Source organism: Engraulis encrasicolus, chromosome 24 (genome assembly GCF_034702125.1).
Source record: "Engraulis encrasicolus isolate BLACKSEA-1 chromosome 24, IST_EnEncr_1.0, whole genome shotgun sequence".
NCBI classification, from domain to species: Eukaryota; Metazoa; Chordata; class Actinopteri; order Clupeiformes; family Engraulidae; genus Engraulis; species Engraulis encrasicolus.
Window position 1 is genome coordinate 7,177,177 of NC_085880.1, and position 15,990 is coordinate 7,193,166.

The 15,990-nt window shown below is 40.1% G+C and overlaps 1 protein-coding gene across 5 annotated transcripts in view; it reads left to right on the plus strand.

Annotated features, from left to right (window-relative positions):
* Positions 1-15,990, plus strand: part of blnk (B cell linker) — a 41,407-nt gene that overhangs the window by 11,620 nt on the left and 13,797 nt on the right. For 4 of the 5 annotated variants that reach the window (XM_063191718.1, XM_063191721.1, XM_063191719.1 and 1 more), the window contains exons 3-11: positions 85-131; positions 3,890-3,955; positions 5,704-5,760; positions 7,366-7,412; positions 7,721-7,761; positions 8,039-8,156; positions 9,388-9,494; positions 11,901-11,964; positions 15,571-15,639. In XM_063191718.1, coding sequence (XP_063047788.1) covers positions 85-131; positions 3,890-3,955; positions 5,704-5,760; positions 7,366-7,412; positions 7,721-7,761; positions 8,039-8,156; positions 9,388-9,494; positions 11,901-11,964; positions 15,571-15,639 — 616 coding nt within the window. Of the gene's footprint in view, positions 1-84; positions 132-3,488; positions 3,656-3,889; positions 3,956-5,703; positions 5,761-7,365; positions 7,413-7,720; positions 7,762-8,038; positions 8,157-9,387; positions 9,495-11,900; positions 11,965-15,570; positions 15,640-15,990 lie in introns of those variants that run through there. The other variant, XM_063191723.1, reaches the window with a different exon arrangement.

A 15,990-nucleotide genomic window follows, 5' to 3' on the forward strand; every position in this document is an offset into this window, starting at 1 on the left:
TCTTTTTGGTTTGGTTCCTTTTGTTATACTTTGAGTGATGAACACTGACTGATATTTAACCTCTTTTATTTTGTGTTTTCACAGAATCTCACAGATGGTGACCTCAGCAGATTTAACCCAATACACAGGCCGTATGTTTTTTTCCCCTTTATGTCATATTAGGCTACATTACATCAATCTAATAATACAAGAGACGTCTGTCTGTGTCTCCTCCTGTGTGTTTGTCTGTCTGTCTTTCTGTGTCATGCCCAGCTCCCACATCACTTCACCGACATACAGAATTGTGACCCACAATGGCATTTTTGAGACAAAGTCAGCAAGCAGTCTTATTTAGTCAATTCCGGTGTGCTGAATTGAAATCAGCAATACGCCAAGCTCACTTAGATCTCTGTTGACCTCTAGAGGTCATTGAACTTTGACCCTGAAAGTGTAAACGCTAAACCCCGTTTCTCAGGTGTGTAAGAGATATGAATGGATTTGTTTGGTTAATAATGGAATGCCAAACTCACATTTAATTTGCAAAACAGCTTTTGACCTCTGATTATTACATCAAGGTAGTTAAAGATGGCCTATTTTTCTATACACTTAATTTTTAAGTTGTAAGTTATGTTCTATTTCTATTCTGTGTGTGTGGTCTGCCTATGGCTAAATTTATGTAAGCATGTGCGATGCGTTTAATATACTGTACAATAATGTGTATTATGTCTTGCGTAATATGTATTTATGTATGCTGACAATTTCATTTCCTCTGGGATTAACGAACGTTTCATTACTCTACTTCTCACGAACTGTGCATTGAATAGTACTAGACCTCCACACACACGCACGCACGCACGCACACACACACACACACACACACACACAGGGGCGCCTCTAAAAATGTTTGGCCCCGTGAAAGATTCAAATATTGGGCCCCCACAATGACAAATTATGTTATCAGCATCCTTCCAGGGGCCCTGTCAGTGTTATCGGGCCCTTATCTGTAACACCTTCCCCTTCCTCGCGGCACCCATGCGCACACACACACACACACACACACACACACACACACACACACACACACACACACACACACACACACACACACACACACACACACACACACACACACACACACACACACACACACACACACACACACACACTTTCAGAAAACCATGACAGTTCAAGGTAGTATGACTGAAAACATATTTAGCCATTATGGATAAGCTAGCATGCTTGCTGAGTAGCATTGTGGGTATCTCTTGAGCTTTTTATTCAGCATAATTAGCATTGTCAGGCAGCATACTGTAGGTCGCCTGCACGCTAACCTACCTTAACAAAGGGAAAGTGGAATCACAGTGACATTGGTAAAAAATCATAATTGTCATGTTAGCATTGTTAGCATGCCTGCTAAGTAACGTAAGTTAAAGTTCACTGACCTTTTGAGGTCAACAAAGATCAGACAGAGCTTGGCGTATTGCAGACAATAGGCACGATCGATTTCACGCAACGCATGCGCAAGCATTCTGGATGCAATGCCTTCTGGATGAAAATGTTGGAAGATGGTTAGAAATCTTGTCCGACTAAGCAAATTTCAGTCATGCTGTGTCATGATATCAAACTATCGCGGGATCAATGCAAGTGAAGACTGACCATTGATGCTCGTTGCAAGGGTCTGTATACTGCCTCCGTGGTTACGCACCCTTGAACTGGTTGTCCAAAAGTTTACTGACATCTGTGTAGACATCTGTTGTCCCACACCCCTAAAACATTTTCACTGCACCCCACTCCAGTCATGGGTAAGTGGTTGGGACGTCAGACTTGTAGCCCAAAGGTTGCCGGTTTGACTCCCGACCCAGCAGGTTGGAGGGGGAAGTAGGCCTAATTAACCAGTGCTCTCCCCCATCCTCCTCCATGCGGTACCGTGAGCATGGTACTGTCCCGCCGCACAGCTCCCTCTCAGGCGCCATTGGGGGCTGCCCCATTGCACGAATGAGGCATAAATGCAATTTCGTTATGTGCAGTGTGTGCTGTGGAGTGCAGTCACAATGACAATGGGAGTTGGATTCACTTCACTTCACTTTCGCTTTCACTTCAGCTCCTCCTCCCCACCTGTCCCCCCACACATCACACATGGTGTGCTACTAGACCAAACTGGTGCGAGCTCATTGTCTCGTGTAAATTTGTGGTCAACTGTAAATGCACTGTGTTTAACACCACCCACGTCATGGTTCTCGCTAACATACTTCAGTCGACGCAAAAAATGAAATGCACCTAATGTTTAATGACCAATTGCGACAGAAATGTAAATATTTTTATGTAAACGGAAGTTTAATCAAACAAGAGAAGTGTATAAATGTTATTGCTTAATACTAAACTGTGGCTTTGCCCACAAACATCACAAATAATAGACATTTGTGTTTGGAAATCATAATCAAACAAACAAGGGATACAACAGAGTAATCAAATCAAAATACTTTAAATGTTTAAATGCACCAGAGAAGTGTTTAAATGTTATTGTTTAATGCCTTAACTGCGGCTTTTCCCAAAAACATCACAAATAATAGAAATCTGTGTTTGGAAATCATGATCAAACAATTAAGGGATACAACAATGTATGCCTAATCAAATAATATATTTGATTATTTGATAAAATAGTATATTATATATATATATATATATATATATATATATATATATATATATATATATATATATTGAGAGAAAAAGAGATGGAGAGAAATATATAATTTAAGACTAATAAATCCACAAAACATCAAAACAAGGTAAAAAAAAATACAATTGTGCTGTAACATCAAAGTAAATATTGAGAGAAAAAGAAATGGAGAGAAATAAATAATTGATGACAAATAAATCAACAAAACATCAAGGTAAAAAAAAAACAATTGTGCTGTAACACCACAGTTGGAGTCCTTGGTTCTGATCAAAGTGAGGAGAAATGAGAGGAGACAGACTGGGGAGTTTGCCCAGCCCACAATAGCCAACATTACAGTAAAGGATGTGAGCATAAACTACTGCTGTGAAGTTATGCTTAAGGTTTCCTCAAGCTTTACAAAAACAAAACAACAGTAGGCTAGATGACATACTGCTGTGAAATCAGTATGGGACACGTGGATAAAGTCCTACTGCAGTGTCACAAAACATAACCAGGGGCAATCAAGAAAGAAAGAAAAAAAAGAAAGATATAGTGACAGAATATCTTTTTGATGTTGTGAATCATCCTCTGCATTTCTGCATACTGAAAGAAAGAAAGAAAGAAAGAAAGAAAGAAAGAAAGAAAGAAAGAAAGAAAGAAAGAAAGAAAGAAAGAAAGAAAGAAAGAAAGAAAGAAAGAAAAAAAGAAAGAAAAAAAAGAAAGAAAAAAAGAAAAAGACAGTCATAACTCTAACCAGTTGCATCATGTCCTTGGGGTAATAAGGAATAACGGAAAGACGCATTTATTTATTTCCCTTTTGTCAGTGACATGCTCATGTGTGTAACCAATCACATCTGTCCGTGGTCTACCAAGAGTATGATGTGCGCGTGAGCAGTGACAACACAGTATAGTTCAGTCCAACAGTGTGGATAACAGGCGCAAGACATCCATGCCTATCTTTTGACAGAAGATGGATAAATTAAATAAGATATCAACTCCTGTAAATGAAAAACTACGGTAGGAACTATACATGTCTGTCTGTCTGTCTGTCTGTCTGTCTGTCTGTCTGTCTGTCTGTCTGTCTGTCTGTCTGTCCGTCTGTCTGTCTGCCTGTGAGAGAATTGGCATGCCCCAATGATATTCTGTCACTCACTGCAAAAAAACAATTGTCCGGCAAATGAAGAAAATGGTTTAGGACATCAATAAGATATTCTGCCACTCTGTGCAAAAATGTATTTTATTGTTTTTCAGGCAAGTGCAGAAGATGGTTCAGGACATCAAAAAGAATGAGGACAGCATCTTCAACAGACTGAAAAGGTAAGCGCTACACTGTCACACTGTCACACTGTACACAAGTTTTTTTCCACTACTAGCACTATATGTTCTAATTCCTAAAAAGGTGTGCAATTGTTAGTCACAAAGAGTCATATTTACAGTAACTCCTCACCGACTCACACACAGATTACACTGTTACTAAATAGGCTTTCAAGCAAGAGCAAATGTTTTAGAGATGTATAGTGTGTTCTTTTTCTTTGTACATCTGGATTAGCTATGAGACAGTTGCCGATTCAAGTTCCCAACAAAGAGAGAAGAACTATAGGTTTGAAGACATACCACAAGTCAGGGTTGAAACTCTTTATTCCCCTTTTGCAGAATAGAAAGATCAAAGTGTTTCTCTCTCTCTCTCTCTCTCTCTCTCTCTCTCTCTCTCTCTCTCTCTCTCTCTCTCTCTCTCTCTCTCTCTCTCTCTCTCTCTCTCTCTCTCTCACACACTCATACGGCTGCAAAGTGGTTAGACTAGAGAAGATGTCTCTCTGAAAATAGAAAGAGCAGGAGGGAAACATCTGCCGACTGCTGGCTTGAACCCTGCGGTCTCACTTCCACTTTACACACTCACACACTCCACACTCCAGCCAACGGGGGCTGGGCTGTACAGCACTCCCTTTCTTACTGTTGGACTGCCTTCGCCACGTTTCGAAACTTCTCACAAGCTCTTAAGTTGCAAAAAAACAAGTGTTTACACTATGAGCTATGCTGTGGATGTCATTTAAAATTCTCCTCCCTCAAAGCAAGAAGTATTTTTACTGTGAGTGGACACGGATTCTCTGTCCAGTCTTTTGTAACATTATTTGGGGGTGGGGGTGGGGATGGGGGTGTGTAAATGGAGTGTGCTACAGGTGTTAGTGAGGGTAGCCATCTTTTTTTTGGAAGAACGCTGATGCTGGAAAGGTTAACAAACTTCATCTAGCTGATTTGCACAATGGGCAGTTAGCACACACACCTCCCAATGTAACCCTTTACAATAGCATTTCTTGGGTTTGTCAGTGTTGGATTGGTCAATATTTTTGTCACTCGTCAGATTTATATTGAATTCCATTAGTATGGTTTATTCCATCTACTGAGCAAATGGTAAGAGGGGTTGGGGCTGGAGCAGTGGGTTGTTGAATCAAATCCCGACAATTGCGACGCTTACATGAGACATTTAATTCGGAATTAATGACTATAATTCTGACTAAAGCTTAATTCCGCTTTGAAAACATCATGTAAACACCTCTTAATTTGGAATTAAAGAAAAGACCAAAGTAAACCCAATTGAACCATTTAATTCTGAATTATTAATTCGGAATTAAAAGTATCATGTAAACGTAGCGACTTACAGGTGGGTGGGGAATTGAAAAATCATCACTTTCCCCATCCTTCTGAGTCCCGTCCCCCACACGCCCCCTCGCACTGGGTGACGCAAAAAGGTTATTTCATATTGATTGTATGCTGAGTCACAATGAAGAAAACCCATTCTGCACTATTTAGGGTGGATGAAACTAGTTCATGCACAGCCTTTTTTCTAATATTGTATAATTATTCTTTTTATTATTATTGCCTAAAATGTGGCCTTTTTATTTCTTTTGTATATCAATATGTACCCTTTTTCCACATTACTGACTGAGCATGTCTGGTTATAACTCTGTAACAGCAATGTTGTGTTTCATGCACAAACCAGCTCTCCTTAATTAGATGTTACACCAAGAAGCATTAATCATGTGGGTTTGCATCCTCTCTAACTGCAGGTTCCAAAGCGAACAAGCAACTCTCATTCTCAAAACTGGGAGAAGTACATTGGACAGGTAAGACACTTATACATAGGGCCTACTGCAAAAGTCCCTGTATTGGCCTGTGCTTGTCTTTGCTCTTTTCTGGCTCGAGTCTCCAACCACCTTGTTTCCCTAATGGTGTTTCTGTGCCGTTTTGGCGCCTAGCAGCTAACACAACTGCTACAGTCATCAGCTAATTATATTGTATTGCTCCACATCATGCGGTCTGCTGACATTTATGTTGGTCAACACGATTATCTAACATTATCCTCAAGTAGGCCCAGGTGTATGTATGTGGTTCTTCGAGCGAGTGCACAAAGAGGAAATCCTGTGAAAACTGCACAAGCCTCATCATTCATGTTGTATGCACAGCTTGCATTCAACAAGCTGTTTTAATGTTTTAGTCATTTCTGTTATTATGTTAATTTATGCCATTATGTTTGTTGTCTACTAGACTAGACTGGTTATGTGCTGCTGCAAATGGACTGTTGTGCTTGTCATTGGAACAGTTGTTAGTCTCTTTGCGAAACATTGCTTGACTGGGGGTGCTGTGGCATGCACCCATATTATACACAGGCAGATCCCAGGTTTGTGTCAGGTCTGGATCATTTCCCAACCCTACACCATCACTCTCTCCCCACCATATCCTGTCAGGGCCGTAGTTCTCAAGTCCAGACTCAGACCTGAGTCCGGGTCAAGACCTTTTTTCGGTAAGACTTTACTTTACGGATCGCTAATAAGGTGGTAATTTCGTGTGAATTTCATAGTTATTTCATAGTTAATTCAGGATAGTAACTGTTTGTTTTTAGTAACAACAGCAAAATAACCATACAGTTTCCAGAACATTGTGTGTGTGTGTGTGTGTGTGTGTGTGCGTGCGTGCGTGCGTGCGTGCGTGCGTGCGTGCGTGCGTGCGTGCGTGCGTGCGTGCGTGCGTGCGTGCGTGCGTGCGTGCGTGCGTGTCCACAAAGTGTCACCGTGCTGCGAGTCATCAGGGTGTCACCACAATGCACTGGAAACTGTATGGTTATTTTGCTGTTGTTACTAAAAACAAACAGTTATTATCCTGAAATAACTATGAAATAACTATGAAATTAACATGAACTTACCACCTTATTAGTGATCCGTAAAGTAAAGTGTTACCCATTTTTCTATGGACTTGGACTTGACTTGGACCTGCAAGTACTTAGTTGGACTCAGACTTGTCTTGGTCTCGGACACTGGTCTTGACAAATATCACTTTTGGACTTGCTCAGATCTGTCTTAATTTTATTTAGAACACAGGTCATCATATTTTCTAAACTGGTGCTTTAATCCAATAACATAAGGTAGCACATACATCACATATAATTTACCTTCAAACATTAATGTTATTGTCATTCATCATTTTCATTGACTTACACTGACCGACGTGTGACTCAGACTTGACTTGGACTCTAATCCTTTTTTTTACTTGATATTGTGTTGTATAACCTCTTTGAAATCGGACTTGTCTTGGACTCTACAAAGGTGGACTTGACTACAGCTCTGCATCCTGTCCACCTTTTCGACCGTTATCATAATAAGGCAAAATGCCTGGAAACATATTGAAAAATAATTCAATAAATAATTGCATGAATGTGTATATGTTTATTACAGGTTAAAAAACAAAGCACCTCCTCAGGTACCCAGCAGAGACTACAGAGGTATGTGAACCGACTGGGGATAGCAACTCACAGCAACTCATACATACAGTAGCAAAAAGACCTCTGTTGAATGAACTTCCACAGAGTATATTACGTAATAATTTCAAACATAAAATAACCTCACTTCTATGTTTGACTTAACACCTATGTTGTTAAACTGCTCCCACACTATTTCACGAGAATAGGAACTGAAACTTCACCTCACTGTAACTCCTATGAATTGATTGCTGGACAGTGAAGTGTAATATTTAAATACTTGTGAAATAAGTAACACACCCATTTATTCTGTGTTATGATTTTCCATGCAGAAACCAACGGAGATGGAAATAACTGTTCAGGGTCTGACAATGTAAGTTCAGAGTAATTTTGTGAAGCCCACTATATAGGCTATTTTACAGAGCCTTACACTTGCAGTATCCTCTGCAACCCTCCAACGATGCTTTCAGATACTCTTTCACATCCTCAGAACTGATGAGAAACACAATGTGCTGGACACATTGCAGACTTAATATAGCCTACAGTAGACAGAGAAAGAGATGTACTTGAGGTGTTGTCTTGCTGAGAAGGAAAGGCACTACACATGGCACGGTTGTGAGATGGATGGTTGGTTTGGTTCCGCCCCTCAGGAGAGTGATACCTACGAGGAACCGCAGGGTGAGCACGATGACAGCTATGAGCCCCCACCGTGCGAGAGAGTCTTCACCCCCACAGCCTCACTGGCCATGCCCCGGGGACAGTATGTAGGTATGTACCGTACCACATACATATTATACATATTCTATAGTGGTTTCTCATGCTAAGGCGCTCTTTGAGTAGAATTAATTTAAAAGGGACATCGTACAGAAATGAGTGGATAGAAGCAGCATTTTGGGTGGTGTTTCACTAGAGAGAAAGAAAGGTACTAAACATTGAACATCAGGGAACACGATGTAGGTATGTAGTACATACTACAATGGTTCCTCAGACCAAGGTATTCTTTGAAGAAAAATGTATTTAAAAGTTATTTGCCCAAGAGTGGACTAATTTCTGTATAAATACATTTTAATCAAACATTCATCGGAGAACTTTTCCTGGTGATTTGTTACCTTGAACCAACCAGCACCCAAACTGAATATCTCGAGATAGTTTTTGTAGATTTAGCACAGAATTCCTTTTGGAATCAAACTTGAAGCTGAAACATCATTGTTGTTGGAGAGGCTACCCACACATAGCTGGGACCTGTTGGGACCATAATCACCATATTGTTTGTACTGCAGTCCTCAAAGAGGAGATACACGTAATAATTTGAGCACTCTTTGCTGGGCATTTCAACATGTGTCACACAGCATGTGACATAAAGAAAAAGCGAGCTTGATGATGATGAGAGGTGAAACTTGTTCATTTTAGCAACAACAAAAAAAGAGTTTTATAGATACCATATAGCCCTATCTGTAATTTGCAGTGCAATGATGCAATTGTGGTAACTGGCTAAATGTGGACATGTAAAGTATTTGACTGACTTATATGCATAGTATATGCATAGCTATCACAATCTCAACAATACATTTAAGCACCTGCATACAGTAGAGTGTACAGAAAGCTTATGTGCTTTAATGAGTGTCAGTGGCTGGGAACAGGCCTCAATCAGTGGTTATGAAGTGCTTTAAGGGTGCAAGCCCAAATGATAAACTAAAGTAAAACTTAAGAGGCCAGACCTTGCATACTGAAGAGGACACGTGTCGAAATGTGTCTGTGCCGTATAGGCAATAACAAAAAAAAGAGTTTACGCTGGGTGTGGCCTCTTTCATTGTATTTCATGTCGATTAATTAGTGTACAATAACCAACATTATTAGATGACCGTGAGAATTATTTTCTCCTTGTGAAAAAGCAGCTTGCCGTTTTAGTGACTCACCCACTTCCTGATTTGACTTTAGTTCTTTTCTCTTTTTTTTGTTCTTGCTGTTGATGTGGTGGGGTTCTACTTCTCTTTTCCAGACAGGTGCCCCAGGCGTCCTAGCCCAAACCCTCGGCCTCCCCTCAAGCCCCATCGTCCCAAAGCCCCCAGCCCCCACCACAGAGCGAACGCACAAGAGGAAGATGAGGTGAGCAACCTACCATGACAACACACTGGGGAAATGCCTCTTGTTTTGACAGCGTTTCAGAGGAAAAGTGCTCTAACAGACTAATACACATTGTCACTGCATAGAATAGAATAGAATAGAAAAGAATAGAATGGAATGGAATAGAATAGAATAGAATAGAATAGAATAGAATAGAATAGAATAGAATAGAATAGAATGGAATGGAATGGAATAGAATAGAATATAGAATATATTAGAATATATTACAATATAGAATATATTAGAATATAAGTTGTTTTTCGGAAGATTACTGGTTCGATTCCAGTATCAGCAGGCAGAAGTGCCCTTGAGCAAGGTACTATCTAACGCCCTCACTGCTCCATCATGTGGCATAACCAACACCATGTATCTAAATATAGTAGCCTACATGTACAATCTCTCAGTCTCAAATGACATGGCAAGGCAGTGTGATTGAAAACAATGTTGGCAACAAGAAATCTGATAAACAACTAGGCAATGTTGCTTATTAAAAAGAAGCAATGTTGTTATGCATGTGGTTTCATGTTTCATCCATCATAAACAGTAGCAGTTCACAATATCATTCAAAGCCCCCTGTTACGATGTACCTTTTATGGCAAAATTGTCAAGTCGTGAGCAGCAATAACATAAAAGCTACAGGGAAAACATAATAATCTGTGCGTAAGGTCGAATTGACTTAATTTAAGAAGTTGAGAAGTCTGTTTTTCTTTTTTTGTGGTCTTTTTGACTTTATTTATGACAGGACAGTGAAGGTGGTGACAGGAAGTGAGTGGGGAGAGAGAGACGGGGAAGGGTCGGCAAAGGACCCGGGTCAGCCGCATGGTAGACAAGTGCCCTACCATTTGGCCATGGCAGAGCCAGAAGTTGTGAAGTCTTAAGACAAGCATGAGATCATGTGACAAATATGAAGTCATGTGACAAGTGGTCACAGCTAAACTGAGAGAAAAACCTCCCACAGGTTAGGTTGAGCAATGACTGGTATAGAGCCATGGGGTGGTGACTTTGTCTCAGGCCCAGCCAAAGCTGTCAGCGGCCCTGCGTATGACCTAAATGTAGGGGAAGAATTGTGATGTGTACACTGTAAACATATGACCTTTTGCTTTCAGTCTCTAACAAATTAGGACTGGACATGGAGAGGCACTATGGCACATATGGTCTGGCACTGCAGGGGCTGTGATAGTGTAAACAAATACATCGAAATGAAGCACAGAGATACACCTTTTGCACAAAGAGATACACCTTTAAGATGCAACATGATTGCTAGAATTTTTAAAAATGCACCCGTGAAAATCTCCTCCTCCATACTTTACCTCTTTCATAGAATGTATCAGTCATGTCAGTTGAAATGTCTATTTTTGTACTGCAGCAAAATTAAAGCCCAGTGACTTTCACTTTTCTGTTTATAATAATAGCAAAGCAACATAAATGCTGTTATGCTTGAATATAGCTAGAGGCGTGCAACTGCGTCATTGTGATCTGGTGTCGACCAAAAAATGTGGTAGCCATTGAAGTGCTCCAGATTATATAGGAACAGTCAGATAACTACAATTTGGTGAGCAGAGTGACGTCAATCTGCAGTGCCGTAATGGCATGGAAAGTGAACCTACCTATATTTATATTTAGAGGTCCATATCGCTGCCTTGTTAAAATGGAGACTATTTTAAAACCAGTGAGCTTTTGGTTGTGGATATGAATGCAAGTGCCTGTGCTGTAAAACTGTTCCAGTGCCTACTAAATGCCTACCAAAATAGTGGTAGCATTTGTGAATAGTCAGAAAATAGATGTGTGTTGTGCTTGGTATCATTTTAGGATGAACATCAGCTAAGACTGGTTAATGTGTTCAAATGTGTAAACGGTGTCCTTCCTGTGGGGCTGTGCGGTGTGCAGTGTCGTGTGTAATCTATATTGATTCTGGTGACCTGTAGGTGCACCTCAGAAACAGTGTTGTATTTGCTGCTTCCAGAGGGTCAGATGCTGTCACAAGTTTCAGATTTTATTTTGATAACTTCAAGACAGATGAATAAACAAGCAAACAATCAGATAGATACAGAATGCACAGGAAAAATGATCTTCTGCCAAGAAGTCATAAATGCACATTTGAGATGAAAACTTCTGATTACTGTATATCAGCAAAATGATCAACATTGCCATCTTTTGTGTATGGTGATTGTTTTACTATATTGGTCACATGTGATTGGCACAGTGGTCTCATTTACATCAGACATTTAATTCAGAATTGACTTAATTTAATTCTGAATAAAAATTTGGAATTAAATGACCTATTGATTGAACTATTTAATTCTGAGTTATTCATTTGGAATTAAAACCATCACGTAAACGGTAGCCAGTGTGACATTGTCTTACATGCATGGTCTCTCTTGTCTGTAGGATTATGTGAAGCCACAGGCGGATACAGATGACGACTACATTGAGCCCTCGGAAAACAGTGAATGTAAGTCATTACAAACTTCATACGTACAATACTATAATGTGATTGTCCGCACTGAGGAGAAACACATTTGACCTTATGACAACATTTACTACTTTTACAATCCTGTTTTTGTCATTTCAGTTGAACTGTGGATTCTGTTATCCCTTTTTATTATATGGTTGTGACGTCATCGGTCGAATGCTCCATTCATTTCAACGGGGCTTCCCCACCGATCGGGACGTCTGGTATTTTTCCGATAAAGACGGGTTGGGTCTATAACAGACCGCTGTCAAAGGCAACAAGACTTTTCACTGCTAAGCGACTTTTCAACAAGACTCCTAATCAGCTGCTATGGATAGACAGCACCGGTGTTCAGGCTACCGCTGTCAATGCAACAAGACGTTCACTGCCCCCGAAGAAGCCACTGGCTTTGTATACCAGTCAGTGGCTAAAGCGAATGTTTTCATATCACTCCGCAGGGGGTTCCCCCCCCCCCCCGTGTGAAAGCTTTCCAATACACCCGGAATCCAGGAATTGCATTTTACGCAATGTTACTAAAATCCGCAGCGTACTTGCTTGTCAGAATTGAAAGTCCCTTGCGTAATTGCCATGGCGCCACGGAATTAACGCCAGAGAGAAGCACAGCTGGCACGAAGGAGCGTTCGAGAAGGTTCAAATCAGTCTAGGCCTATACCCATCAAAAACAAATGCCTCAACCTTGTCATGCCATGAAGCGTAAACAGTACATTGTAATCCTGTCGTCTATGAAACAAATAACTTTGTAACGCGTTACAGAAATATATTTTATTCATCATTCTCGTAGCATGAGTTAAGATCCCATGTGGCAACGGAAAAGTTGCCCCGCAGGAAGTCAACCCTTTTTTTTTTTTTTTTTTTTAAAGCGCGTCTACCGGTGTGCATGGATATATTTTAAAAACGACGCTAGGCCACTCGTCATTCAAGATGTAGGCTAGCTCATTTCAGGCATAGTTTTATTTGTTGGCATTTGAAGTTCAGATGCAAAAAAAAAAAAAAAACCCTAAATCAAAAGCTGACCTGCTTCTATAGCCTATTTTTTGTTAGGGAACATCGCTGTTGGTTTGGTTTACATTTATGTAGGCCTACTTGAATACATATAGGCTAAATAGGCCTAGTTAAATTAGCCTACATACATAGAATTGAAAAGTATGCATTTTTGATGTATTAGGCCTATCTAAAAATGAACTTAGAACATTAATAAAAGGGTTTTTGCATCTGAATTCTTCATTTATTAGAGTAAAGCCCTAGGCAACACCGATATCCCTGCATTCTGGAGCCCAATTCCCTGCCCATGAAATAGTTTGCAATCAAAAGCATGGATAGGAAGGTTTGGAGTTCACGTCAACTGTGTTTGTAAGCTTTTAGGCGCCATGGAAAATTAGGCAAATTACCTAGGCGTATGGGGATAATACTCTTTAGCCTATTCCTCCGAAAACATTTCGGAACAATTACGATTTCACACAGCCTATATTCTGCTTGGCTTTGGGTGACAGATGTAGGTATGTGAGGCAATTCGGCTTGTCCACATTATGGTAATTTTTTAACTGTGAAAACTGGGCTTAAGTGAAAGGGAAACACAGTTTATATACCCTGTTGCTTTCTCATCAATTTCAACCTAGGCGTAGCCAGGAATAGCCCACTGACAGTCTGACACATCGGGGTTGATTTCCAAAACTAGAACTAAAACATTTCCCGACTAGGCTACACGCAGGGCATTCGCTGGTCTGGGAAGAGAAGGATCTGGGGGTCTATGGGAGGGGGGATCTGAAAAAAAAATAAAAAAATCTGAAAAAAAAAGAAAAAGAAAAAAACTGAAAAAAAAAAAAATCCTGAAAAAAAAAAAAAACTGAGAAAAAACTGAAAAGAAAAGAAAAGAAAAAAAAAAAAAAAATGGTAGAAAAAAAAAAAAAAAAAGAAAAGAAAAAAAAGAGGTTCTGGAAAAAAAAACAAAAAAAATTGAAAAAAACTGAAACAAAACAAGAAAAAAAACGAAAAAAAAAACAACAAAAAAAAACAAAAAAGAAAAAAACGAGAAAAAAAAACAAAAAAAAAAAAAAAAATAAAAAAAAAAAAAGAAAAGGAAAAAAAAAAAAAAAAAAAAAGAAAAACTGGAGGGGCGATTCAGGGAGTTAGGCCTAGCTACAGGGTGAAAACATAGCCTCCACCTGGTGAAAACAACACCTTAGCCTATGTAGCTAAACCGACGAATCGACAGACCTCAATGACAAAAAAAAAGTTGAAATAGTGAAAGCCCGACACCCCTGATGAAGTTTTACATGTTGCGTGGCCGACTTGGAACTTGATAAAGTCCTTCCTCGGAGTAGTTCCATGTTCTTCTCGGGGATCATTCCACAGAATCCAGTCAGATGTTTGAAGAGATCAGACCACTTGACTTGTAGGCCTATACTAGTCAGGTGGAGCATACCATTAAAACCCTGATTCAGAATCACAAGCGCAGAAAGCACGGGGATTAGCCAAGGAATATGTTTGCATATCAAATTCATTCGCCAAACGATGTGTGTGTGTGTTTTTCTGACAGCCAGGGGAGACAGCAAAATTTCTGCGTGACCTGGTGTGTGGGTGGAGTAAGTAAGCCTTTGTCGGATTCTATGAGAGTTTGATTTGCAGTTGTGCTTTTTTAAAGCACAATCAGGCAACAACTGCAGAACAAGTTTTGTTTTGGCCTACAACACCCGCACACTGCAAAAGGTTGTCTTGCGACAGAATGCAGCCTCATGTTGCAGTGTTGTTGTTTCCGTATGTTGTTTTGAGAATTTGCGTTATCTGCTTGGAAGTGGCAGACCAAATGCTGTTATTTTGATGTCTTAGTATGGTTAGGCTACCATTATTTACTGACGAGATAAAAAGGCACGATAAGCTGATGCCATCTTACACAAATAAGCCAACAATTGAACGAAAAGGGCTATGGAATGCTTGACGCGCAGTTGCGTTGTAAGTGACTATCCTACTTGTTTTGTCCACTTCGCTTTCCATACAAGCAGATGTGTGGTGCATGCGAGAATTCCTGTGCACATCACAAAAGCTACTACACCGGTCTTTTGTCACTCTAATCAGCTGCTGTGATAGACAACACCTGTTGTCCTGGGGGGGCTACTAGCTGGTTGCCTAGCGGTGTTCCACAACGGCACGTTTTGTTTTTGCGCAGCAACAAATCTTAACATAAATAGGTCTAAAGAACTGTCCCCGCCATGGTTGAATCATTCAGTATATTCCATATAATAAGCGGGTTTAACTTTCGGCGAGTCGGTCCGCTTTGTGGAATAGCAGCACTTCAGAGAGAACAAGACCCCTCCGCTCCGCGTCGGGGTCTAAAGATTCTCTCTGTCGTGCTGCTATTCCACGGTAGCGACCTTCTCGCCGAACGTTAACCCTTACATAATATACAAAGAATATGCATTGACACGAATCCACAAAAATATAAGGATGTATTAAATAGACCGACATATTTATAACGTATAAAAATATGTATGTGCTACAATGTATACTAATGGTTCCTTGCACAAATCACCATATTAGTCTGTCACTCTGTGACATTGTGTTGTCTCTTGTTATTATGTATCTACGCAGTTCCGCTCGTGAACAGACGGAACAAGCCCCTGAGGCCAGCAGCTGCAGCTGAATTAGGCACATTCACAGGTTGGCACTGTCACGCTGGTTATGACTTTGTTGCACTTTGCTTTTTAAACATTGGTCTTAAAGCGACACCATAACACACCACACCATTTCTGGAAATAAACCAATTTTACACCTCCCCTTGAGTTAAATAATTGAGTTTTACCTTCAAATCACCTGTTATTCCATCCCTTTCCTTCCCTACAAACTATCAATTATCACTGAATCTTGTGGGAGCAGCTAGCCTCTAGCTGGCCAAATGTGATTCAATTATACGTAGCTTGGAGGTAGAAGTCACGTTGTCAAACTCAGAGAAGGAAAAGCAGAAATGCAAAAGAGTAACACAACGGTAAAAGTCAATTATTTAACTGAAAC